Below are 26643 nucleotides of genomic sequence, written 5' to 3' on the forward strand. Positions count from 1 at the left end.
GACATTGTCGCCCTAAGTTTATTTTCTCGCCCTTGTATTCTATCTTTCGCATCTTCCGCATCACGCCGTTTGTTCTATTCATCACACCTCCTTGGGCACATGCTTGCCCCCACATGCACACCGTGTGACATTTATTTTTGGTTACCTTAGGTGCGGTATTCACCAAACTTGCAGGACTCCTGGACTGTCGTAACCTTCCAAGTGCCGAGAGGCCACTGCAGTATGAAGTTTGAACACTTTGATTCTTATCTTGTTTCGTAGTTTTGATGTTCAGTTGGTGATTGATCTCGTACTACTGATAGAACAATGACAGGACATACTGTTTTGTACACGTCAAAAGTCTCACGTACGTGTTGTATAATGTATTATACTTGCCTCGGTGAGAACCCCAGTGCCTACCAAATTTCTACTTATGCAGAGTCTAGATACAGGTTTTTGCCTAACAGCCACCTACTGTAGAGCTACGACACTAGGTTTGTCACAGGTCACAGCCCTTGACGAATCGAATCTATTTGGTGTGACCGTCACATGAATTTTGACGGGACGAAGCTAATTTGTGACATTCGGAAAAAACATAGGAAAAACATAGGTTGTGCACTAATGGGACCAAAAATCATTATACATTGAATTTGTGATGCGTCTACGCTTTCCACGCCCATAATCAACCGTCGGAACACTGTTCGAGCCACCTTCCACATCTTCAGCGGCAATGCCACCCACATCATAGACTTCGGAGTGGCTTGCACACGAAAGTCCACCATCTGCATTGATATGGCAGTCAGAACGGACCTGTTCACCCCCGGAAGCCATATGGTCAAGAAGTGCATCCATTGGCACGTCACACAATCACGAAGCAGCGGCATGTCAGATGGTTGCAAGCGGCGAAGCACCCGTGGGTGAATCTATTTGGGTGTGGTCACAGGTCACATGGTCATTCAAACCAGTGACACTGAGTGTGACATAATCACACGCTGCACGTGACGAAGCTAGTGTCGTAGCTCTACAGTACTCTCCCTCGACTCTTCTACCCTGACATCCTCATCTATCACATGCCACATGGAGCCATTCCTATACCCAGTCCAAACATTCAAAGGACACGATGATAACGTGCAGGAAGTGGTGTTCTCGAAAAATAACTCAGGACTCAGGGTCATAAGCACATCCGACGATAAGACTGTTCGCATTTGGGATGTGCAAACAGGGAATCAAGTGGGAAAGCCATTTCAGGGACATGGTTGTCAGACTGTTGGACTAGCTGTATCAATGGATGGAAGAAGAGTTGTGAGTGGAGCGAAGGATGGTAAGATCATGATATGGGATGCAGAGACCAAGGAGGTTATCAGGTGTTTGTCACATCACACAGGCTGTGCTGGTTCCATACAGTTCTCACCTGATGAGAAAAGGCTTGTCTCCACATCAGATGATGGGACATTAAAGATCTGGACCATGGAAACAGGGGGACTCATATTCGACATTGATGACCACTGAGACAAAGTATGGACAGTGGCTTATTCTCCAAATGGAATCAATATTGCAAGTGGATCTCTGGATGGCACGATTCACATCTGGAGCTCAGCAACCGGCAAACAGCAAACTCAACCAGTCATCCACAACACACCAGTGTCTTCCGTAGTCTGGTCTCCAGATAGTCGTCTTCTCATTTGTGCAACTTATGATGGCTGGATCTACTTCTACTTCTGGCGTGCACCAAATTCCAGCAGTGCCCAGCTCAAATGCTTCTTTCGTGCACATTCGGGCACTATAAACTCGTTGGCCATCTCACCCGACACTGAACTGATAGCAAGTGCATCCCATGATGGGACTGCCCAATTGTGGAGTACCATGACCCGCAAACCTTTTGGTCGTGTGCTCCAGCATGCCAATGAGGTGTCCACAGTAGCCTTCTCGCCAGACAGACAGCTTGTTGCCACCAGTGCGGGAGTCATGATCTTTCTGTGGGATATATCCAAGGAGTCCATCATCACGACGACACATATTGTGTCGCCACCCCCATTAATTGCCCCGGTGTCCCCTATTACAAGCGGTCTTGACCAGGTAATGAATTCGGGTCTTCTCTATACCGCAGCACATCTAATGAAAATATTTATCAAGCCATCAGCAAGCTCCCATTATATACCCATGACTCATGCAGCCTCTCCCAAGATTTCCGCTTCATCTTCTTCAGGAACAACGTCCACATTACAACCGGGCAGCCAAGAATACTTAGTTTCTTTGTTGAGTTCACTGCAAGATCTTACCAATCAACTTATGGGAATATCGGCCCATGCAATTGCTTCTGGAGGCTTTGGAGATATTTGGAGGTGCTGTTTACTGATTCCCAATGGGACTGTCCGGGTAGGCCCACCTGTTAGCATTTCCTAGTGATCTATCTTGAATGTATTGTAGGTAGCAGTGAAGGCCATCTGTGCCTTTGAGTCAGATGACGATATTGCAATGCAGCAGAAAGTCAAGGTAGTGTAGTCTCCTGTGACACGTCAATCTATCAGATGACAATTTGGTTTAGAAAGTGCATCGCGAGCTGAAAGTTTGTGGCCGTCTCAAACATGATTGTATCCTCCCACTCTGGGGAGTAGCAAACAACTTCGGGCCCTATCCTGCAATGATTTGCCCATGGGCCGATGATGGAGCCCTTACCGGTTTTCTTGAATGCCAACACGACATGTTATCTTTTGAAAATAGGTTCTCCCTTGTAAGCCGTTTTGTGAGTACCTCTAGCCGCTTGTTTTTGACACGTTCCAGCTGATCAATATCGCCCTTGGATTGCAATACCGTTAGTCGTCTTTCAGATCGTCCTAATTTTCAAACACTTATTCTGGCTCAGTTCATAGCAAATCAGTAATTCATGGCGATCTGACAGGGGTGCGTATAGCAATGTACCGAAGTCATACTCCTCATCATTCATGTCCCGACATTCCAGTCAAATGTATTGATTTATCGCAATGGTTGGGCATGCCTTGCTGATTTTGGTCTTTCGACTATTATGGTGGAGTTCGTTGGTACCTCCTATTTCATAAATTCCATCAGGGGAAATATCTGATGGGCAGCTACAGAGCTGTTTGAAATACCAGAGGGCGATGAAGAAGGTGAGGCGTCGACCTTGCTCAGCACCGAGTGTGACATATACTCATTTGGCAGTATCATCTTACAGGTTCATAGCCTAATCTTTTGATCGCATGATTCACTTTGCGCATGCTTCATTAGGTTTTGACTGGCAAGGTACCCTACTACAATGTGAAGAAGGATACTCTGGTCTTGGGACATGTCATCAGAGGTAAGAAACCAGATCCTCCCAAGGAATCACAAATAAGGCCGGCATACTGGGAGTTCATAAACCAATGTTGGTTGCCTCATGTCAATCATCCATTGATCGGAGAAGTTTTAATGTTTGTAGTATGTGAACGACAAGCTTTTTCATCCTAGTCTTTGAACAGACCAAGTAATTAAGATCTACAGTTGATGTTGATCTACAGTTCAGTCTGAAGACCGATGAATTAAATACCCCCATGATTATTACACTCCCCAGACATATGCAGAGCTCCCACTGCTTGAGGTGCAAATGGCCGGTCTATAGCCCGAATGGCTGTGTTGTAACAATGTGAAGCAACCAAATTGCAGGGGGGGTCACTATCAACATATATTCAGGTAACTTTTACGGTTCCAGCGAGTTCTTGTGACGACATGTCTGACTTACCGGATAACTCGTGGTTTCTCTTTAACGAAACAAACATTACTAAACTGGACAACTTGGATGTCGCTCAAGGCGCAGGAACCACACTCTGACCCTAAGGGTGATACAGCAAGAAGAGCAAGTGGAGGAGCACATTCGTGAGAGTACAGTATTGATCGGGAACTCGTTGGGCGCGTGTGTGCATCAATGTTGGACCGTCAGGATGCATAGGAGCTGGTAGGCCTTGAGTCTATAATTCACACGAGACCGGGCCTTCATTATCTTCAGGATTGTTTGTGTTTGCATCCGTCAAACAAACAGCTTTTTGACCCCAAATCACCCCTTGTATGAAGTGACGGCGAAGGATTGATTATAGTTTACATCCATCTGTATATCTTTGAAAGGTGATTGTACCAAAAATGGGACGGACTATAACCACAGGAAGAGTACCAATCGCAGGGTGGTCCCTCGATTCAGAATCGTTCTATGCTTCCTGAGACAAGTCGTGCATCTGGATATGGTTGCTGTCACAACCCTTATAACGAATTAACGCAGGGGCAGAGACTAGGACTCAAACAAAGGTATCACAACAAAAAGAAGATAGGAGCAGGGACGTCTTAGGATTGCTAGCAGTAAGCTAATACAAAAGAGGTTTGAACTAAAGAACTACTGACTACAATGAGCTACCTATATACATATATTGAAGCGGAGACTGAATCTGAATCTAAACTAACTAGCCAATCATTAAATAGAAAAGGGAATTGTACGATGATCTAAATATAACTACACCTATGATGTCATGAAACGTGTAACAGCTGTGCAAGGGTTCTCAAAGGTTCTAGAGTCACGTGACTTAATCGCTTGTGAAAGGAAGTCGAAATCAGGGATGTCGGAGATAAAGGTAGTGGGTGCTAATGGGATAGAGAAGTTCGGAAATGTAAAGGATGAATTCGGGTTAGGGTTTGTGAAGGTTATCGGTACAGACGTTGACTGAGTGCTAACGACAGGCGCTTGTGACGGGCGCTTAACAGGTGTCTTACGAATGTCTTTGCAGGTTTCACGAGTGTTCAGGAAAGAATAATGATTTGTGTTTGGAATTCGTGACATTACCCCCTCTCTAGGATGAGCGTCATCGCGAATGTAGGATGGTCGGATGTTTTTCTTTCTCCATTGAGCGAATTCTTCTGTGTCAAGAATAGATCCTAGAATTCGTTTGGATTTAGCAGCCGTGGGATTCTTCTTATGGAATTCCGCAATTAGAATCGGGGAGTTTTAACGTTTTCTTCTGGTTCCCATGTCGACTCTTCTATTGGATATCCTTCCCATTTTACTCGGTATTGCACTTTTCCTTGGAATTGTCGGCTATCTAATACTTCTTCTACAACAAATTCTTCCTGATCGTCAACAATGTCTGGAGGTGGTCGGGTGGGTTGAGAATGAGGGATCAATTGAGATGCATAATATGGAGTAAGCAATTCCACATGGAAAACTGGGTGAATCTTATAGCTCTCTGGCAATTTCAATTTGTAGTTCACTTCACCAGTCTTCTCTAGTATTTCAAAGGGCCCAAGACGACGATCTGACAACTTTTGACTTGGACGACGTTGTTTGATGTTCTTTGCGTCTAGCCAGACCTTGTCTCCCTTTTGATACTGAGGTGCGTTTTTAACTCCTCGGTCATAGAAGCGTTTCATGCGTTCATTAACCATCTTCAGAGTGTTTTCTGCATCATCTCTTGCTTCTCTCATCTGATCAGCTCTCTCATCGGCGGCGGGAATAAGGGATGTAGAGTCCGGAGATATTGTGAATTCAGGATTATATCCATAGAGGACTTTGAATGGACTGTGACCGGTTACTGTGACTGCATTGTTGTGTGAAAACTCTGCTATTGGCAGCCAAGATACCCAATCGTTCTGTCTGTACGAGGCAAACATGCGCAAGTACTGTTCAACTTCTTGGTTTACACGTTCTGTTTGTCCATCTGTTCTGGGATGATAGGAGGTCGAGGCAGACCATTTCGTTCCTAATCTATTTGATACTTGTCCCATAAACTTTGAAATGAACTGTGTTCCTCTGTCTGAAATCACCTTCTTCGGTGTACCATGGTGTTTCCATACATTTCTTAGAAATAGCTCGGCAATTCCCTTCGAGTCTACGTCTTTGGTGGTGGGAATGAAGTGCGATTGTTTCAAAAATCAATCAACGACAACAAATATACTGTCGCATCCTTCACTCTTTGGTAAGTCCACTATCAGGTCACATGAGATCGTTTGCCAAGGTCCTTCTGGAACTTCATTTGGCTGTAAAGGTCCCGTTGGTCTACTTGGGAACACTTTCGTCTGTTTGCATCGATCGCAACCATCTACGTAATCATGGACATACTTCGTCATTGAAGGCCACCAATAATTTCTGGAAATCAATTCTAAGGTTTTGGCACGTCCAGGATGTCCAGCCAGTGGAGAGTCATGAAACAACTCCAATATTTCTCGGCGAATCTCTTTATCATTTGGAACGTATACCAATCCTTGGAACAACACCAATCCGTCCTCAACATTCCATTCTTTGATTCCTCTGTGCAATTGCACTGGTGCTGCTTTTAGCGTTTCTAGTGCTTTCATTACTTCAGGCTCTCGTTCTATGCTCTTTCTTATCTTTTTCATGAGCGAACTTTCTCCTTCTATGAGAATCTGGCCTCGTTTAGCAGCATTGATCTTGAAAAATTCCGGTTTCAACAAAATGGGGTCAGAATTATCGTTTTTCTACCCCCCCTCTGTGGTCTTCTCTCCGAGATAGACGGTCTGCTTTGTCATTGACCACACCAGGCTTATGTTGGAGCGTAAATTCATACTCCACCAGGAACAAACTCCATCTGGCTTGCCTTCTTGTCAACTTCTGACTCGTCATAAAGTACTTGAGATTCTTATGATCTGTCCAGATCTCCACATGTTGGGGTTTTCCCTGCACATAGTGCCTCCACTCTTCCAACGCACGAATGATTGCTAATAACTCTTTGTCGTGGATGTCATAATTTCTTTCTGCATCATTCATTGACTTCGAGTAATAAGCCACTGGGTGCCATAGATCATCTTCCATTAATTGAGATAGAACTGCTCCTGTTGCATAATCGGAAGCATCGGTTTCTATTTTCATTTTCTTCTCAACGTCAGGCATGACTAAGACGGGAGCTTCTGTAAAACGCTTCTTTAACTCATCAAAAGCGTTTTGCTGTCTCTCTGTCCAATCCCATTTGGCATCTTTTCTTAGCAAATCATTCATTGGTCTGGCAATGTTTGAGAACCCAAGTATAAATCTTCAATAGAAGTTGGCAAAACCCATGAATGCTTGTATTTCTTTTATGCATTTGGGAACAGGCCATTTCAATACTCCTTCTACCTTGACGGGGGTCCATAGACACACTGCCCTTTTCCACAATCAACCCAAGGAACTCAACTTTAGACTGTTCGAAGCTACATTTCTCAGGCTTCAAGTACAGGTCATTTTCTTTCAATCGTTTGAGTACTTCTCGCACGACATTCTGGTGTTGCTCTCTGTTTCCATTTGTAAAGACCAAGATGTCATCGATATAAACGACCACTGTTTTGCCGTCTATTAAATCTCTGAATATCTCATTCATCATGGTCTGGAAAGTTGCTGGAGAGTTCGTCAACCCAAAATACATTACGGTTGGTTCGTGGTGACCAAAAGGCGTTTTGAAAGCTGCCTTCCATTCATCTCCTTCTTTCATCCAAATATTGTTATACCCCCATCATACATCCATCTTGGAGTACATTGTAGCACCAGTAAGGGCATCAATCAGGTCTTGAGATCTCGGTAGCAGATATGCATTTTTCACTGTCTTCTCATTAAGCCTTCTATAGTCCATTACAGGTCTAAGTTTGCCATCTTTTTTGGCCACAAAGAAGAAAGGTGCTGCAACTGGAGATTGCGAATCTCTAATACGTCCTAGTGCAGTCTCGGCTTTTAACCAATCTTTCAATGTGTCCATCTCCTTCGGTGACAAGGGATAAGGTTTCGCATTCGGAGGAAGATCATTGTCGTCTTTAAGATCCACAGCATGATCCCATTTCTTTCTCTTGGGGAATCGTTTGGACTCTTCTTCTGAGAACACTCCCAGGTAATCATGAAGCCAATCTGGAACCATCTCTTCTACAGATTTCTTCTTTTTGTAGCTTCTTCTGCTACCTTCTGCTCTGTGGCGACCGAGGCTTTGTATCTAATCCATCTTTCAGGACTTTCTTCATCTTCTACCTCTTCACATGTCGCCTTCCTTGTGTTCATATCTTCATCGTCATCCTCTTCTGTGGGAATCAGATCCGGAATCACATCTGCCTGTTTTTGTGCTTTTCTGTTTTCTCTATTTTTTTTGTCTTTGTTCCTTTTTCATAATACATTTAAGCGGACACCTAGATAACGAAAACTGTCCTGCATTCCAGTCTATTTCTGGATTGTGATATCTTAACCAGTCAATGCCAATAATAACATCATCGCTTCCTAAGTCTGTAACCATGAAGGCTGCTTTGTCTTCTACATGGTTACCGATCTTTAGACCTAGTTCGGTGTAATGAGTCATTGATCCAGCGGCGTTTAAAGAACCATCTATGTTCTTAACCGGAATAGGTTTTAATAATTTATGACACCGAACGTCATTGTCCAATACAAACTTCCTATTGATAAATAAAGTAGATGCCCCACAGTCTACAAGGGCTCTAACGTCCACAGTCTTCTTCTTTCCTTTCAACGTTATTGGAATGTAGAAATGTTCTGATTTTGATCGTAGGTATATTTCTTCTACATCCGCAAAGTTTGATAGAATCGAATATCTGCTTCCAGACACGTCTTCTTCTACTGGTTCTTCTAGGATTTCTTCTTTCCTAGTAGTTACCCAATCTCTAAACCATTTCGGCGGTTGATTTCTTTTGGCTTTCTCTTTTGCCAAAAAATTTTTGCCTTGTGGTGTAGCTGTTAGGTCTTTGAACCATTTGGGTGCTTCTCCTCTTACTTCTCCATGAGTTAAGGATTCTATAAACCAACTTGGAAGGGTGTCTTCTTTCGTGGGAATATCATGAGTTCGTCTTGTTGTCTCTCTCTGTGGAGACGGAGTTCTGCAATTTCTCGCAATATGGTTTGGCTTTCCACAACGGTAACATACAAAAGGTTCTCCGTTGAGCACTTCTCCCATTGCATTAAACTCTTGCAAGGAATACATTTTTCTTGTCATTGTGCCAGCTGTATTCTGGAACCCGATTCACAAATGACTGATGGTAGACTGGTCGTAACGGTCTACCTGAAAAGGAATGATGAATGATGAGCTAGTCGTAATGGCTCATCCGATAGGGAATGATGATGAAAACGGAGGGTGAGAAAAGGAGTACGTAAATGGAAAACTGAAGCGGTCCCCGATATCTGATTGGATCTACCTTGTACTTCAGGGTCAAAGGGTCCTGGTAAAACCCAACTGACTCTTCCCTAGATACTAACTACAAAAGATGTGTACGTAACAACTATACTCGCCAAGTGAGAGAAACTAGGTGCCTTTGCCAACACTTTCCAAGGGAACACACTAGAAGGACATGTCCGCTCTTCCAGCCGAAGCTTACAAGCGACAGTTCTCGACTAGATGCGTTTCTAAATCCTCGGTAGGATCTGTGCGTAGGACTTATCGCTAGACAACTCTTCTAAACTCGGGTAGAGTAGCCTACGTATCGTACAAAGAAAAGATGATAGGTAAAAAGAAAGTTATAGTAACGTTGAGCAGGCAGGGTATTGGGTCAGCACTCAAAGTTGCAGTGACACGCCTAATGTCGTGAACACCTCCGTATACTGGCGGTGTCTTAATAACCGAGGGTCTTATATAAATACGTGTAAGAATGTAATGACACCACAATTACACTGGATAAGACTTCTTGCCAGTCCTCGATTAACACGGTCTACGACTTTTCTTCTTTTGTGGTAGATAACGTGTGAGTTCTTGGGAGGCTCGCTAAACCAATCAGTCAGATTAACTTAGCCGGAGCTTTATTATCTCTGATTGAAACTATGGGATTGTCTAGGATATACCGTCTAGACACTTGAACTGGTTTCCTGAATATACGGTTAACTGTTGAGAAGCTGGTCTCAAATGTGACTACGTGGACCAAAGCTCGTGTTGGTCAATATACAAATACCTGGTGAGAACGCTGGTCTCACAAATAACAACAAATGACAAATATAAAACAATGACAAATAACAACAATGACCAAAGCTCGTGTTGGTCAGTATACAAATACCTGGTGAGAACGCTGGTCTCACAAAAAACAACGGTGACCAAAGCTCGTGTTGGTCAGTAAACACTACGTGGTGAGAACACTGGTCTCACAAAACTGGGTTTCTATCGCAAGAAACTTACGTAATCTCAAGGGAAACACTTTCCCTGCACTTGCCTGGACAGTTCTTACAAAGGAAATGGGCTTTGTAAGCAGCAATTTGTTCAGACTGAAGCTTCTTAGGTGAGAGTTCAATTTGCTCAAGTGGAAGTTCTTGAATGCAACAAGTGGGAGATCTATTTTTTGGGGGAGAATGGGCTCTCCTTATATACATTTTGTGTGGGAATATTATGTAAGTAAAAAGGTGATGTAATGACTTCAGAATGTGGGAAGAATATTCCAAAAACTGGAGCAGAATGTTCTAGCAGGTGCAAAAGAACATTCCAGAATATTCATGGTGGGATAATGACATCATTCTGAGTCACTATGAGTCACTATGAGTCATTATGAGTCATTGGAATGTTCTAGCAAATTCCATGGAACATGACATCATTATGACATCACTATGATATCATATCTTTCAACCAAAATACCTGCAGGAGTGTAGGTGAAGTCCTATGACATCATTATGACATCATACCCTGTAGGTACAATTTTATGAAGCATCTGATTAGTCAGAGCATCCTAATAGAAAAGCAAAGTAAAGAAACACTAGAGAAAACAACTCAGAAATAATGGAACAAATAATAGTACACAATACGCGGGCTTTTTAGATAGGTTTTTGTTAGGCTTTGAACTTTTCTCTATGGGTTTCTCTAGCCAAAGTGAATAAGCCAAATGAAAGGCAATACATTAACCTTCATTTTGCTTCTCATATCAACTAGGTCATTATGTGATTCCCATCTCACATATGACTTTTCTTCAAAACATGGTGGATTCATGAATCACTGAGGGAAAACTGAAACTATTGGACCAAGGTTTGATACCAAGGTATGGGTTGACTAGTCTGAGGACTAAGCTAACAGACTTTGTCTTTTAGGGGGATACCTAGTAGTCATGTCCATGCATGATTCCCAAATCATGCAGGACAGCGGCTGCAGTGTAAGGCAGGGCCTGGTATAGGACTACTAACTACAAAAGCGGATAGGTATGAATGCGCTCAAATGAGCAAAGGGGAGAGTGATAGAATCAAGGGTCACGGTTGTTTAGACCGGGCAATATAAAATGGTTTTGTTGTTTAATCGTTGACTCTATGACTATAGAGGTCAAGAATTAAAGAACACAGTGAAAAGTTGATAACGGATCGTTTGAACGTTTATCGAGCCTAAGCTTGGCTGGACAAAGTTTCAAAGGATAAAGTGTGCAAGCGGTAATGCGTAGAGTCGGAGTCCCCTTATAGTTCAAACCTAATGTCACAACCCTTATAACGAATTAACGCAGGGGCAGAGACTAGGACTCAAACAAAGGTATCACAACAAAAAGAAGATAGGAGCAGGGACGTCTTAGGATTGCTAGCAGTAAGCTAATACAAAAGAGGTTTGAACTAAAGAACTACTGACTACAATGAGCTACCTATATACATATATTGAAGCGGAGACTGAATCTGAATCTAAACTAACTAGCCAATCATTAAATAGAAAAGGGAATTGTACGATGATCTAAATATAACTACACCTATGATGTCATGAAACGTGTAACAGCTGTGCAAGGGTTCTCAAAGGTTCTAGAGTCACGTGACTTAATCGCTTGTGAAAGGAAGTCGAAATCAGGGATGTCGGAGATAAAGGTAGTGGGTGCTAATGGGATAGAGAAGTTCGGAAATGTAAAGGATGAATTCGGGTTAGGGTTTGTGAAGGTTATCGGTACAGACGTTGACTGAGTGCTAACGACAGGCGCTTGTGACGGGCGCTTAACAGGTGTCTTACGAATGTCTTTGCAGGTTTCACGAGTGTTCAGGAAAGAATAATGATTTGTGTTTGGAATTCGTGACAGTTGCACCTAACGTAGTCATAGCACACCTAGCCTGAAAATCTTGGGAGATGCTGGTGGCTCAAACTGTGTGCCCCTCAAGCCGGATTCGATGCAAGGTGGTGTTTGAGAACTGGTCCTGCTCTGTAGCAATGAAGTCTTGAAATTTCTCCCTAGGGCAAAACAGCCAAGAGATGTCATGGTGAACTGGCATGTCCCCTCCCGAACTCTGCAGACCTCATGGGTGCATGAGTGAATAACTGAGGTGACATAACAGTTTCGACAGTACAAAAAATATGGGAGAGGTGTGGATGAATGGAACAATCATATTGTCCATGCTTTCTTGACTTTGAGGGAGTTGATTGGAAAATAAGCCGGGTTTGGGCGCCTCCGCCGATTTTGAACTGGCATGCAAATCAAGAAAGCCCCAAGTAGCTTGTCAAACAAAACACATAGCCACTACTGAGCATTTCAGCCTCTCCAAGGACTAAGTGGGATTCGAGATTACATTTTTTCAACAGAAACCTAGAAATATCACCTTGACTCATGCGTTAGAACTTCTGAGAGTCCAGAACAAACTTCATTTGCGTGAAGTATATTGCCACCTCGTACCCAGCAAAATCACGGGCACGGAGAAAGGGATCATGGCAACAGTTAAATTTTTGGAAGAATTCGATGCATTCAAGAAGGGAAGACAGAAATGATGAGGAAGACATCAAAGAGGGAATAGAGGAGAGGGAGGGGAGAGTAGGGGTACGGGAGGAAAGGAGGGATGAATGGGAGAGCGAAGAAGATGGCGAAGGGTAGGGAGCAGGTTGAGTGACGAGTGGAGGAGGATGAAGACGGAGGGAATACTTGTGAAGCCCGGCCGGGGTTGTTTGATGTCAAATCAGCATGGACGTCATCCGCTCAAGCTAGAAAACATCAACACTTCAATCGGCTATTCGAACCATACCTATTAATCTCCTTATCCAGGACAGGTCATAGAGCACCACATTTTACATGCAGTGTAGAAATATAGAAACTCTCTCTCCGGAACAAACTTCAATAGAAACTCCGACTAATCACTCAGCCTCAGTTATTAGGGTTAGAATGCATTTTAGGGTTACTATTCTGGACTGTAGATGATCCAACAGCGACCACGATGAGCACAGCGAGGCTGAAGCGCAAGCTCGGTGACCTAGGCGTCGATACATCCAGCAGAAAGGCAAATGAGAACTTCTGTCTTGTGCGTAAACTTTTTCCCATCCTCACAGCTTGCCCACTCTCCATGACCACCTCAGATCGGCACCCCGTTACCCCCCACTCGAAAAGTCGAAAGACACAGGCGAGTTCGTACCGTTATGGAAGCAAGAGGTGAGCTCTTCTGCGTGTGCTCTTGTTCCAAACTCAAGATATCTTTCAGGTGAGGGATGAGAAGGGACGGAGAAGGTTGCATGGTGCCTTTACCGGCGGTTTCTCTGCTGGATACTTTAATACAGTGGGTTCTAAGGAAGGTACGTCCTCCGGGGAGAAATTCCTATGCAGCATGCCATTTAGCGCTCTACTCCAGGATGGACACCATCAACATTCATATCTTCCCGGTCCGACAGGGCCACGAGCAAGAACCGTCCTTCCCGCCCAGAGGACTTCATGGACGAAGAAGATCTCACAGGAATGCGTGATGACCAAAAGCTGGTCGATGAGCATGAACAGATGGATTTACTGGGAGGCACACAAGATGAGATGAGAAAGCGTGGTGAGGGTGCCGACGACAAAGAGTGCGTATCACTATATCTCCTCATACGATGTATCGCTTACCGGACCCACCTCACCAAGCGCAATCACCCTCGCACTCGAGCGGTCTCTCCTCCCAGCGCCCAAGGACTCTGTAGGCGCTCGCATTCTGAAGAAAATGGGCTGGCGCATTGGCCAGGGTATCGGCCCACGGATAACATGGCGTCAGCGTGAAATGGCATTTGGCCGTGACCCAGACGTGCCTTCCGCCGATGACATAGACGAGGAAGGGAAGAAGCACATGTACGCCCCTCGAGACACGCCGCTGATCATCGTCGAGAGGAAAGATAACTTCCATGGCTTGGGCTATGACCCTGGACTAGGGCTGCATGCGAGTCTTGGCGTTGCGCCTGAGGCTTCCAAACAGTCCAATGACCCACGTTTAGCTGGCGCGTATTCTCGCCGCTGCTGCTGTGTGCGATCTTTTGACTCTGACCCGTGGAGACAGGTGGTTTTGGGCTTGGCGCGCTGAATGATGCAGACGACGACGACTTAGATGTTTATGATCACTCCCAGGTCCACGGTAGGAATCGTCATGCATATGATGCGAATGATGTGCACGATGAGGAGCGGGTGATTATGAGTTCGCGATCGCAAGGCGCACGGGATTTTGGAAAAGCAGCACAACCTCAAGTAAGCCCTCATCCAAGGGAACTGGGACATTACGGTTCAGCTTATGAATTCTAGAGACCTTCTACCGGGCAAGTAACATTTCGTGATGGGAGACCGCCTTTGAACGGGTTCGTCGTATCTGAGAAACCCGTGGCGGAGGACCTTTGGTCAGTAGCTCTTTCTGCGCGTATATTTTTCATGGGATATTCATAATTACCAGCTTCCCAATACCAGATGTCCCAAAAGATTGGATGCCAAATCCCAAACACGTTTGGGAGAGGGAGAAAGCTAATTCAAAAGACAAAGAGAACGCAGCTATACCTCCTCCGTCACAAACTCAGTCGCACGCCCAGTGGAAAACAGGCATCTCTGCGAGCCAGGTTTGACAAATTTCATTGTCTACAGATTTCACATGCTTACATGCTATGGACAGCGGGGAGCAGCGCTCGGTGAGACACCCCTCCCTTCTGCACCCAGGTCCATCTTCGAGTACATCTCCAAGAAAGACCAAGAACGCATCAAGAACATCGCTGCAAACCGCTTTGCCCCTCCTTCCACGTCGGATGATCCTCCGCCAGGTCCCTCACTCCCCACGCCTCCCAGGATCACACACACCGAGCCCCATATCGCCCAAGCTGCTCTCCACGGTTTTCAGCCCTTCACAGCCGATCCATCTAAGCAGGCAAGGTACACTGCCTATCTGCGTGCACACGCAAATCCTGGCTCAGGCGCAATTCCACCGGCACAGAAGCCTGGGCAGACACCCGAGGAGTTCACGAAAGAAATAAGCGATTATGCAAAATCAGCTGCATTATTCCGTCCCGTTTCTGGAGCCATGGCTGGGCGGTTTACAAGTGCCGCTGTTTTGGATCTCGGACCAAAGATCATCGAGGGCCTGCACACGCCTGCTGCACAACCAGAAGAGGCGGCGGACAGTATGGATGTAGCAGAGGAGAAGCCGAAGGAAGAAGTCAAGGAAGAAGCCCCGAAGGTGCATGCTGCTCGACTGGGCATGTATGGTGTTATGACGCGCGAGGTGTGCACGTGGCAGCCTGCGCGGCTGCTGTGCAAGCGCTTTGGCGTCAAGGACCCGGTTTCGGAAGTCCCTGTCGATACCTCTGGGCCGTCGGCACAGGCTGCAGGGTCTGAGTTCACAGGCACAGCGTCAGCAGACGAATTCGCGGGTGCAAGCGCGGGAGCGGCGCAAGTGGAGAGTGGGGGCTCCGGGAGTAGCAAGCGCGATGTTGCGAATATTGGCTTGGGGGAAGATGATGGGCAGGGGGATGACGTGCTCACGTATGAACGTCCCGGGATGGATATTTTTAAAGCAATTTTTGCGAGTGACGATGAGGATAGCGACGAGGAGAAGGATCGTATGGATGATGTCGATGAGGTGGACGAGCCCTCTGTCTTCTCCGCGCCAGCCGCGCTGTCTAAATCAGGCCCGGATGTCAAGCCACCACCAGCGAATGGTATCGTGGAAGATGTTGACCTGACTACGTTCAAGCCTACCTTCATACCCAGGGGATCCAAACCGAAAGACGCAGAGAAGAAGGAAAAGAAAAACAAGAAACAGAAGAGTTCCAAGGGTGTTGCGCTTGTTTCCTTTGCTGTAGACGAGGATGGCGGAGAGTCATTGTCGCTCACTGCTGCGCGTCAAAAACACCGAGATCGGGATAGCGAGAGGCCGAGGAAGAAGAAACGGAAAGATCGAGAGGGGGATGGAGGTGAGGATATGTGGGTTGAAAAGCCTCCGCCGGATATTGTGAAGGCCCTGCCTATCACTGATGTGTCCCCTGATGAGGGCGGTCAGGTTAGTGGACAGGAAAGCGGACCTGCTCGTGCTCGTAAGAGGGCAATTGATTTCATGTAACGTCATATTCTGCTATGTTATATATATATACAAGTTCAAAAGTTGACATTGATTCTGGAGGGTAGCTGTGTCTCTTGCAATGTTTCGAGCTTCCTTTTTCCTGCAGTGGCAGTCAACAAGGAACTCAAGGTCAACCCAGTGTCAAGTGCATCTATGGTCATGGGCTCTCATCACTTGCTCGCCGCACATCCTATCTCAGCGACTCTCCAGATCCCAACGGTGTGTGCTGTCTCTGACGTTAATGATCGGTTATGTCGGCGATGTAACGTGCATTTGAAAAGCTTTGGCGCAGTGTATCGAGTTTCCCGAAGCCATGGAGTGCAATTTTCCTTCGATGACAAGTATTCACTGTTCAGTCGCTTTGCAAGGTCAGTAGGTATCATGGCGGGCGTTGTGAAACCAGCCAAGTTCGTATGAGATAAGTGCAAGCATTTGGTTCGACTTGTACATAATCGTCTTGTTAGTACGGAAGCGGGAACCGGAAGCTGAGATTACCAGCTTCAAACTGCCATCTTCCTCGAACGTTTCAACCTGTGCAGCAAACAACATGCAGAGCCAGACAGTTGACCTAAAAATCGATTTCTCCTCACTCTCTGATGCAATCGGTGTACTGCAGAACGTCGTAAGAACTTAGTTTCATAGGTGCTTGCCAGTCTGAATATAACAATAATTAACATTCGTTTCAGCTCGCTCGTTCTCAAGTGATTGTATGTCGAATCCGTATGATGCATCAATTACATTTGTTTATAATAGTCAGATGCCAGACCTCGAAACCCCATACTCCCGAGCCAGATTACCCCCTGCCAACCACTCTGCCATCGAGCTCAAAGGCCACAGTATCAGCGCCATTATCACTGAACGCCAGCAGCAGTTGGATGGAGTTTTGCACGAGATCTCAGGCCTGGAAACAGTGATGGACGCTATCAATAGTATTCACCGACAGCTCGTCGAAAAGAAGGACAAGATCGTCCAGTCCATTAATTTGCACAAGAAACTTACAAGGGCTCTCTGGCGCTTGCCAACCGAAGTCATATGCCAAATTTTTGTCCATTGTCTCCCACGCCGTCACTTGTGGGCCATATCAAAGCAAGCACCCATGCTGTTGACCAGAATTTGCAGGCGATGGAGGGATATTGCTATGGGTTTTCCCAACTTATGGTGTAGGCTGCGGTTGAACGCCGATGGAGTTCATGACATTAACTGGCAGCCGATAGCTTTCTACTATGACTCATGGCTCAGGCGATCACGAGGACTTCCGCTCTCGTTGGAAATCTGTTGCTTATCAGATAACGCGACCACCAAAATACAAAGCCTTATTCAACCTTACATCAATCAGATCTTGTTTCTTTCTATCTCTTTTTTCCTCAACGCCCACAAACCTGAACATGTGTTAACAGACCTCGCAGCACTTCAGGAGCTGACATTAGGCATCTATAGTCGTTCCGCTATTCCAGCTATTGCACAATCTGTTTCGCGACTGTCGTTCAGTATGCGCGACTTCAAAGCAACATGGCCCATATTCTACCTCCAGGACTTCTCTGACTTCAATCCCCTATTGGCTCACTTGACAAATCTCGAGGTTGCCATTGGTCAAATGGATCTAGTGCCTCACTTGCTCCATCTGTGTCCCAATCTCTCGTCATTAACGGTTCGTGCAGATACCAAGCAGTTACCACGAACCATCGAGCCCTTCACGCACCCCACACTTCAATCCTTACGTATTGCTCATGAACTCGAGAGCACAATACATTTAGCCGACCTGTTCATTGCTCTATCACTCCCCAATCTACGTTTGCTTGAAACTCGCTATATACAACCATTGCAAATATATTCCCTGTTCGACGCTCTGCCACCCCCAGATTTACTTCAGCTTGAAGCTCGCTATGAAGCAATATGGCCTCATGTGCAATTGACGGCATTCTTGGCGCGGTCAAATTGTCCCCTGGAGAGATTGGTTTTTGGCGCTGGAGTAATGACGACAGATGAACAACAAGCGACATACATTGCCCATATTCCTTCCCTCGAAGTAGTCGTGGATCCCATGCATCATGGTCGCAATTACTACATGTAACGATATTGGACTAGAGCCTTATAGTCACTTTATGACGCTACTGCCTTGTAAGCTATCTCGCTTTGCAGCTCCAAATAAGCTAATGTGTCTATGGCTTTATTAGGCAGTCAACTAGTGATCCAGACTCACCATCCGTGCCCTATCAGCACCGACTCGTACATTGTTCACATAATCGACATTGTCTCATTGTTCCTGTAATAATTCCAGTGATTACTCTGCACCTCATGTGTATCCTAGTAGGAGGTGAGAGAATAAAGGCACCGTTATCAACGTTGCAGCAGTGGCATGACTCGGACAGCGGACAAAGGGAAGCCTTTTGGCTAGCCTTTGACCTACTATGCAAGGTACGTAGTGATCTCAACAAGTGTGATTGTGTAAAGTGGCTCCATGCCTTACGTTCTTTCACTGAAGCGCAAATATTATACATACCCCCCTTTCACAGGTGCTGCCGTGTGGCGTTGGTGTTGTGACCTAGCCAGACGTTTATAAGCAGTCAAATAGTGGTATAATTTATTTTCATCTTCCTCGAACATTTCAACCTGCCCCGCGTTACATTGTCAACAACATGCAGACAGTTGATGACTCAAAACTTGTCAAGTTCTCCTCGTTCTCTGCCGATATCAATGATGAACTGCAAAAGATGGTACATGATGTTGTAAGTGCTCAGTTTTATAGGTACTCGGGTCTGAATGTAATAAGAAACAGCCGCATATATTCGCTACCGATCGTTCACAAGTAATCGTATGTCATCAATTCTGCATGATATCTCGGAGATGTTGTTCAATGATGATGACCAGATACCGGACCTTGAAACTCCGTACTCTAGTTTCACCAACGATCGCCCTGACAGCAAGCTCCGAGTCGAGGGCCAGAGCACCCGTGCCATTATCACCGAACGCCAGCAGCAGTTGGATGATGTTTTGCACGAAATGTCAGGCCTGAAAAAAATCGTGGATACTTTCAACAACCTTCACGAACAACTCGTCGAAAAGCAGGACAAGATTACCCAGTCCATGAATTCGCACAAGCGACTCGTATCATCTCTCCGGGGCCTGCCAACTGAAATCCTATCCCAGATTTTTGTTTACTGCCTTCCGGAAGACAGCCACCTGTCGCTCGCACAAAACCAAGCTCCCGTGCTATTGACCAGAATATGCCGAGAATGGAGGAAGGTTGCTGTGGACATGCCCAATTTATGGTGCAGGCTGCACTTGAACCTCAAGAACCGAAGAAACTTACAGCAACAAGAAAATCTCTACAGCTTATGCCTGAAGCGATCACGAGGACGCCCGCTCTCGTTGGTAATCGATTGTTATGCAAACCAGATGGTCAAGTTGCGAAACTTTCTTCAGCCTCACGGCTATCATATCTCATATCTCTCTATCCCTTGTGTCCGCGGCACCCCCGAGGTATTTGGGGGATTCTCAGCACTTCAGGAGCTGGTTTTAAACAACACGACCACTCGTACTTCATCAAGCATTGTGACCTGCATCATGGTACTTCCATCGACTGTGCGCAGTCTCAAGGTTACAGGGTTGTTCTCCCTCAACGGGGACTTATCTCGTATCCCCACATTGGCTCTCCTGACACATATCGAGGCCTCGTTATGTTCCCTGAGTGTGGTCATCCGCTTAATCCGTCTATGTTCCAACCTCTCCTCGTTAGTGATTCACAAACATGCAAGCGATCGAATACCAGCTACCGACTCGGCCCTGGTGCTGACGCACACCGCACTTCAATCCTTACGCATCCTCGAAGCCGGCATGAGCGCGACCTCCCTACTACCTGGCTTGTTCAATATTCTATCACTCCCCAATCTACGCATACTTGAAATTTCGGGTTCACGAACATGGCCTCATGAAGAAGTAAAAGCACTCTTGACACGGTCAAATTGTCCCCTGGAGAGCCTGATTATCGGCGCTGGAATGGTGACGACGGATGAACAGCGAGCGGAATATGTTGCCCTCATTCCTTCCTTGGTCGTAACGCATTTCATAAAATGATGATATTGGGTTTCACGTATTTATGCAATCGGCTTATCTTTACTATCTTCTGTGCTACTAGTACTATACTAGGTGTTCGTCCGCCTTGGTTGCCGACGGTGAAGAAGTGAATACCATTAACCCTTTGTGGTCTCTGAGACATACGAGCACTCGACCCCGGTGACGATGAGAAAAAACGGAAGCTTGTTATCACACCTTAACTGCATGTACGAGAAACACATTCAAGTTTCACGCTATGTCACCATCTCGAGAAGTTATACGTGGATAGCTAGAGTGATATTTGTGAATATGCAAGGAGAACCAACAATACGGCATGAATATCTTGGACTAATGCTCATCGATATCAGCAGTAGCTTGGAAGACAGCAATGATAGGGTAATTAGGGATGTACTTCGTGCATGCAAGGATCTGTCACTTGCCAATTTATGCTTGCTTGAATCTCGCTATATACAACCATTGCAAATATCTTCCGTGTTTCGATACCCCCACACTCCTCAAAGTACGTGAGCTTGCAGCTCGCGCTGTACAACCAGGGCCTCATGAACAATTGACGACATGTTTGGTACGCACAAATTATTCCCTGTAGGCACGGATTTTCAACACTGGAGTGACAACGACAGATGAGCAGTGAACAAGATACATTACCCACATCCCCTCCCTCAAAGTAATAATGGATCCCACGTATAATCACTTTGTATGAGTCTTAAGACTTCGTTGTCATAAACCATTCGACTGCCACGGCCGTTGTGCATGTCTGCATTTTGAAAGGCACTGACAGTCTGTTCTCGTCTGACTGAGCCCTAGAATCCTCCCAAGCTCCTCCCAGGCGCGTTTGGTTTTCGTTTTGCTTGGTGTATACGTACCGCACTAGTAGTAGGCGGTAGTTGTACCCAAATGTGAGCCTCGGGAAAACACGTCTAAGATTTCGGCAGAACTGGGCGCTATCATATGCTCGATTGAACTGTGAGTAGCTGCTTAGTCTGTGACTTGGGGACGGGTGATGACGATACGATACAAAGTTACAAACTCCTAATCATCACGGGTCTCATTGGACCTAATGCGCATGCCGTCGAGTAAGATTACTCTTTGACATGCGCTCGCTCGATCTTGTCGTTGTTGTCCTTTCAAACTCTGGAAAGCACAGGAATCGAGAGTCAAGACGCACCATATACATGATTTGCAGACTCTTTATACTGATCTACAGCGAGTTGTAAGGTGAGGGATCCCAAGATCTTGGACCTGAAAGTTCTTGTACTGTGAAAAATTGCTTGAAGTTGCGATACTCGAGTGGTGTAGGGTCGAAGAGTGGGTCCATGTATTCCGCGATCGATAACACAACATCGCTGAATACTGCAATGATACGTCAATAATGAAATGCAGACTCGCGCCGCTTTGACTGTAGTGAGAGCTCACCGATATTAGTAGACTGTGGCGACCATATTGTAGTGCAGGATTGTAACAAGAACGTGGGAAGCTAAGTGGTGAACTAGAAAAAATGAAACCAGTTGTGCTGGGGTTGGCTGAGAAACTGAGAGGAAGCGAGAAGCAAAACGCTGGAAGCAAGGCAGACACCTTTGAAATTTAGGATTCAGATAAAACGTGTCTCCAAAGGTGGAAACTACTCTATTAAGAGCGGATTTGAGACACGAGAGGAGATAAATTTAGTTGCACAGGCAGATCTTGGGAATCGACGAGATGAGGAGATGATATTGCAGTAAGCTATGTGCACTCGAACAGGTTACACAATGAAGTGTTGGAGAAATTGCTCCACAATGATATTTATGCGGCAATCTATGTAGCTGTCAGCCAAATTCGAGGACCAGGAAGTAGCAAGTGAACTACGCCATTGGACGTGACGAGGTATATTCTGGAAGCCGTGGAGACATGAGTCGAACGCATGTACACAGTGCAGGCAGTTATGACTTGCAGGGAGCACTCTTCCCGGAATGGAGGCGAACTACCTCGTGTCTTGGGCGTCTATGTAAATGAGGCAGGTTAGCGTGGTGAAGCAGTGTAAAGTTGCACAATACACGCACTTCTGCAGCTTAGAGGAAGATACCCACAACCCCTCGACCGTGCTCAACACCATCAACCTCCAGTAAAATGCCACAGCTCATTCCAAGCACCACACCCCTTCGAACTTTTGACGATCATGAGTATGCCGTAATGGCAGTTGCAGTTTTCCCCGATAAGCGACGAATGGTTTCGGGCTCGGACGACAAGACAGTTCGTGTCTGGGACTTGGAGACAGGTGTAGTGTTGAAGAAGATGGAGGGACATCGCAATTGGGTGTGGGCATTGGCGGTATCACGAGATGGTCAAATAATAGCAAGCGGTGATTCAAAAGGAGAGATCATCGGCTGGCACGGTGAAACAGGTGATTCACTCACTCAACCCATTGAAGCCCACTCCGACTGGATGAACTCGTTGGATTTTTCTCTCGATGGTGCGGTGCTGGCTACTGGTTCAAGGGACCTGACGGTGAAGTTTTGGTGTACCAAAACGTGGCAGATGCAAGGAGAACCAATCAAGTATGACTCTGATTCCAGCGGGAGCGCGGCTCGCGTTAGATATTCGCCTTCTGGTGAACATCTTGCCATCGGAACATTCGGGAATATCGGAATTTATAATCCAGGCACGAGGGAATGTGTCGCATCTTTCAAGGCTCACGCAACATCACTCTGCACGTGGACACCCGATGGGACACGCATTCTTACAGGAGGCGTTGGTCCAGACCGTAATGGTATCATACAAGAGTGGGACACAACAACCTGGAAGCAGGTCGGTCATCCGTGGAAAGGCCACACCAACCAGATCACCACCATTGCCATTCATCCTGCTGGCACTCTTGTCGCTTCTGCATCTTTTTACAACGATCGTGATATCCGTCTCTGGCGCCTCTCAGATCGCCGAACCATTGCTATCTTCCAGCACTCATCTTCGCCGGAATTTGTGACTTTCTCCGCGGACGGCAAGCATATCCTCAGCGCAGGCGAATTTAATAAGATCTCAGAGTGGGCAGTACCCAATTCAAAGGTAAGTTTCCATTTTTGATTCATGCGCCACAATTAGACATCTTTCGTGCAGATCCTGGATGTTACGACAGCCCGCAATGCATGCATCGCTGGGGACCTGGACACCGCTGAAGAGTTACTCACCCAGGAGATCCACACGGACGCTAACGAGTATATTTCATATTCCCATCGCTCATTCGTTATGGCACAAAAACACGCCTGGGACCTCGCCCTCGATGATGCAGTCAAGGTCAGTGATACTGACCCATGCATCATGGCCCTCTTATGCTTCATTCGTGATATAGTCCATCAACATTCAGTTCTCATTAACAGGCTACATCTCCTAAGGGCATTGCCCTCTGCGGAAAAGGCCAGCGTCCGGGAGGCAAGGATAGCATTCGACGTCGCATCCATGTTCACCATCCAAGATTCAGAAACCAACCATTTTCTTCTCCTGATCAAGGTAAATTCAATTCATCTCGCATATTCTCTGTTTCTTTTCGGTTTTCAGGCCATCGCCCTCTTCAATGCGGATCAACATGAGGAAGCAATGCTGCTCATCAAAGAGCTAGCTGCCGCTTGTCCGAAAACCGGTCTTCTCGGGTGTCGTGTCGTGGAAGTAAGTGTCATGCGGCTACGCTTGGTCATCGATGCTGATCTTTGCACCTCGCACTAGACATATCTACGCGTTCAGCTCGGAACCAATGCCTCCGATGGCGCGCGTCATGACGAAGCTGCTGACCTCTTCACCGCTGCTGTCAACTCGGGCGCTTTCTCATCGAAATTAATACCTCAAATATACGAGGACTTGACTGTGGTACGTCAAGATGATGCATACATAATACTTTTCATAACCGAGTGTTTTGTTCAGCTGTTCGGCTGGGATCTCGAGTCTTTGTGTCTCACTGCCCATCAGAAACGGTGCCAGGCATTCCTTTCGGCGGGTAAACCTGATAAAGCCCTCGAAGCTCACCAATGCATGATGGATGAAGTGGACGACTCTGCGAAGGCGAACTGCTTCGATTGGTTCAATGGCAAGTCCAGAGTCCGTGGTGTCATGTAGACTACAATCCTCACCCATATTTCGCTCAGCTTTCAAGCAAGAATGCAGTGTGCTCTGTGCTGCCAATGGAGATGCCGCCCTCACTGCGGGCGATTATGACAGGGCTATTGACTTATACTCGGCCGCAATCAACCTGGATCCTGCGTCGGATACTCTCTTTGCAGATCGTAGTAAGGCAAAGTTGGGCAAGATGCTATGGGAGGAAGCACTTCTTGATGCGCATCAGGTGCGATGCCATCTATCGTTTCATAACCAGTGCTCATTGTGACCATACATAGGTCATTGAACTCGACTCTTTGTCTTATATTGGATACAATTTGAAGCACGCAGCGCTTCATGGTGCACGACGTTATGATGAAGCGATCCAGACCTTCGAAACGATGTTCTCTAAATTGGATGATGCATCCGACGTTCAGACACGGAGTGAGCATTGAATAACACATTCGCCAATTTGTTTAACTCTTTCTCCAGAGCTGTGCCAGCATCTCAGACCCTCTGAAGTAGAACATGCCATTCGACGGGTCATTGATGCCCAACTCGACAATGCTCCGCTCCGCGTACTCGACACCACCACCGGTCTCTTATGCGATCGAGAGGCGTGGATAAGCGCCTTCAAATTGTGCATAGAGTATAAAGAGCTTGTCTCATCAACAATTACGCATCTCGAACTCCCCATGAAGCACATCGCAGAAGTGGTCATGACAGATCTCCAATATGCCACGCTATCACACAGGTGGGAAGGGAAGGAGCCGCTGCTGCAGGATATCCAGGGCAGGAGCGTCTATGACTCAGAGTTGGATCTGGTTGGTGGCATGACGAAGTTGCGGTCCTTTTGCAAAACTGCTCGTGACGCAGGGTATAACTGGGCATGGAGCGATACATGCTGTATTGATAAGGGCAACGACATCGAACTCCAAGAATCGGTCAACTCCATGTTCGTCTGGTATCTCCACTCCGCGCTCACGATTGTCTACCTGTCGGATGTTCCGCCTTCGTCAAAGCCAGGCGCACTGGCAAAGAGCGCTTGGAACACACGCGGATGGACGGTACAAGAATTCGTCGCTTCTAAAGTCATTCTCTTTTATCAGAACAATTGGACCCTTTATCTTGGTGATCGCACTCCCAACCACAAGGAGGCCGTCGCAATCATGCAGGAGTTAAAGGACGCGACGGGCATAGACCGACCAGTCGTTGCAGCCTTCCGTCCTAGTATGAATGGCGCCCGAGAGAAACTCCATTGGGCCTCAACCCGCGTTACCACGCTTCAGGAAGACGTCGCATACTCGTTGTTTGGAATCTTCGGTGTCCAGCCTACCTGTAAATTATGGCGAGAAGCAAGACAAAGCTCTCGGGCGGCTCTTGCAAGAGATCGTGGCTCGGTCGGGTGACATCACTGGCCTCGATTGGGTCGGAAAACCGTCAGAGTTCAATAGCTGTCTACCAGCCTCCATCACTTCATACGACACTCCACCATGCAAGCTACCACCCCTACCCGAAGATGAAATTCAGTCATCAGTTTCTTTGCTGCGAAAGACGGTGGCTGTGGATTTCGCTTCGAAACTTTATACCCTGCTTCGCAACGTGAGCGCCCCTCGCTTCGCAGCACAGAGACTGCATTTGCCTTGTATTACATTCAATGTCAAGGAAGTCAGACGGGTGCGTAGTCCAGCCCCAGAAACTCTGTCCACGTATAGAGTGAAGGCAGACGGGCTTCACGACTTGCTTATCACCACCGAAGAAACCTTGGTTCAGTTCTGGCCGACAAGGCCCACCGAGAAAAACTTTGTGGTTGTCCGTACCTGGGATCGGTCTCTCCTCGAGCTGCCTGACTTTGTGGAACTGTCTGAATTCGCGGAACCGTCTGACTCTGGACATGATACGGAGAGCGAGGAGGATTATGGGACGCCGCCCTCTTCTCCGTCAGACGACTTGTCCAGTGATTTTCCTATAGAACAGGAGGTAGTTGACCTAGAATCACGAGCATTGCGGTTGCTCGTTCGCCTTGGGCAGCCTTTTGGTGCATTTTTGCTAGCGCAGCAGAGCAGTGGAGAATACAAGAGGATCGCGTCGGATCATGATATCATTGGACAGGTCAACGACGTGGTTTCTGTTAGAGACTTGATGGACATCAGGACCATAGAAATATCGTAGTTGTATATTTGTTGTTTCAAAGTTTATGGATTTTTGAGCGGTTTGCATTTGTGCTTTAAAGATGATACTCGTACAGTATACGTATCGTATATGCATGTGTATCGAACTGAAGTCTCGTCACTTCACTACTTACCATTTCTTGCAACTTGAACGGGTTCGTC

The 26643-nt window shown here is 46.4% G+C and overlaps 4 protein-coding genes across 4 annotated transcripts; all 4 read left to right on the plus strand.

The window, feature by feature from the left end:
• Positions 1-1842: 1842 nt before the first annotated feature.
• Positions 1843-3182, plus strand: DFJ58DRAFT_724975 (kinase-like domain-containing protein; the record flags this gene model as incomplete). Its single annotated transcript, XM_041385163.1, has 9 exons — positions 1843-2055; positions 2113-2355; positions 2407-2472; positions 2525-2710; positions 2761-2791; positions 2843-2880; positions 2939-3017; positions 3072-3104; positions 3157-3182. The coding sequence occupies 9 exons, from the start codon at positions 1843-1845 to the stop codon at positions 3180-3182; spliced, it is 915 nt and encodes a 304-aa protein (XP_041246797.1).
• A 9881-nt stretch (positions 3183-13063) lies between these two features.
• On the plus strand, positions 13064-16180 carry DFJ58DRAFT_715118 (uncharacterized protein; the record flags this gene model as incomplete). Its single annotated transcript, XM_041384092.1, has 9 exons — positions 13064-13147; positions 13234-13275; positions 13325-13415; positions 13472-13679; positions 13738-14084; positions 14144-14328; positions 14383-14474; positions 14528-14687; positions 14741-16180. 9 exons carry the CDS (start codon positions 13064-13066, stop codon positions 16178-16180), a joined length of 2649 nt encoding a protein of 882 aa, XP_041246798.1.
• Positions 16181-16674: 494 nt separating this feature from the next.
• Positions 16675-18525, plus strand: DFJ58DRAFT_773722 (uncharacterized protein). Its single transcript, XM_041389345.1, has 2 exons — positions 16675-18298; positions 18355-18525. Exon 1 carries the CDS (start codon positions 16890-16892, stop codon positions 18249-18251), a length of 1362 nt encoding a protein of 453 aa, XP_041246799.1. The 5' UTR covers positions 16675-16889; the 3' UTR covers positions 18252-18298; positions 18355-18525.
• Positions 18526-18994: 469 nt separating this feature from the next.
• On the plus strand, positions 18995-20254 carry DFJ58DRAFT_868692 (uncharacterized protein; the record flags this gene model as incomplete). The annotated part of the gene is made up of 1 exon (XM_041394246.1): positions 18995-20254. One exon carries the CDS (start codon positions 18995-18997, stop codon positions 20252-20254), a length of 1260 nt encoding a protein of 419 aa, XP_041246800.1.
• Between the last annotated feature and the right edge of the window lie 6389 nt (positions 20255-26643).

The sequence above is a fragment of the Suillus subalutaceus genome (assembly GCF_016647625.1).
Source record: "Suillus subalutaceus strain FC151 chromosome Unknown DFJ58scaffold_23, whole genome shotgun sequence".
Taxonomy (NCBI): domain Eukaryota; kingdom Fungi; phylum Basidiomycota; class Agaricomycetes; order Boletales; family Suillaceae; genus Suillus; species Suillus subalutaceus.

Excerpts from the sequence above, each read along its gene's own strand:
- DFJ58DRAFT_773722 (XM_041389345.1), top strand. The coding sequence starts at position 16,890 with ATGTCGAATCCGTATGATGCATCAATTACATTTGTTTATAATAGTCAG.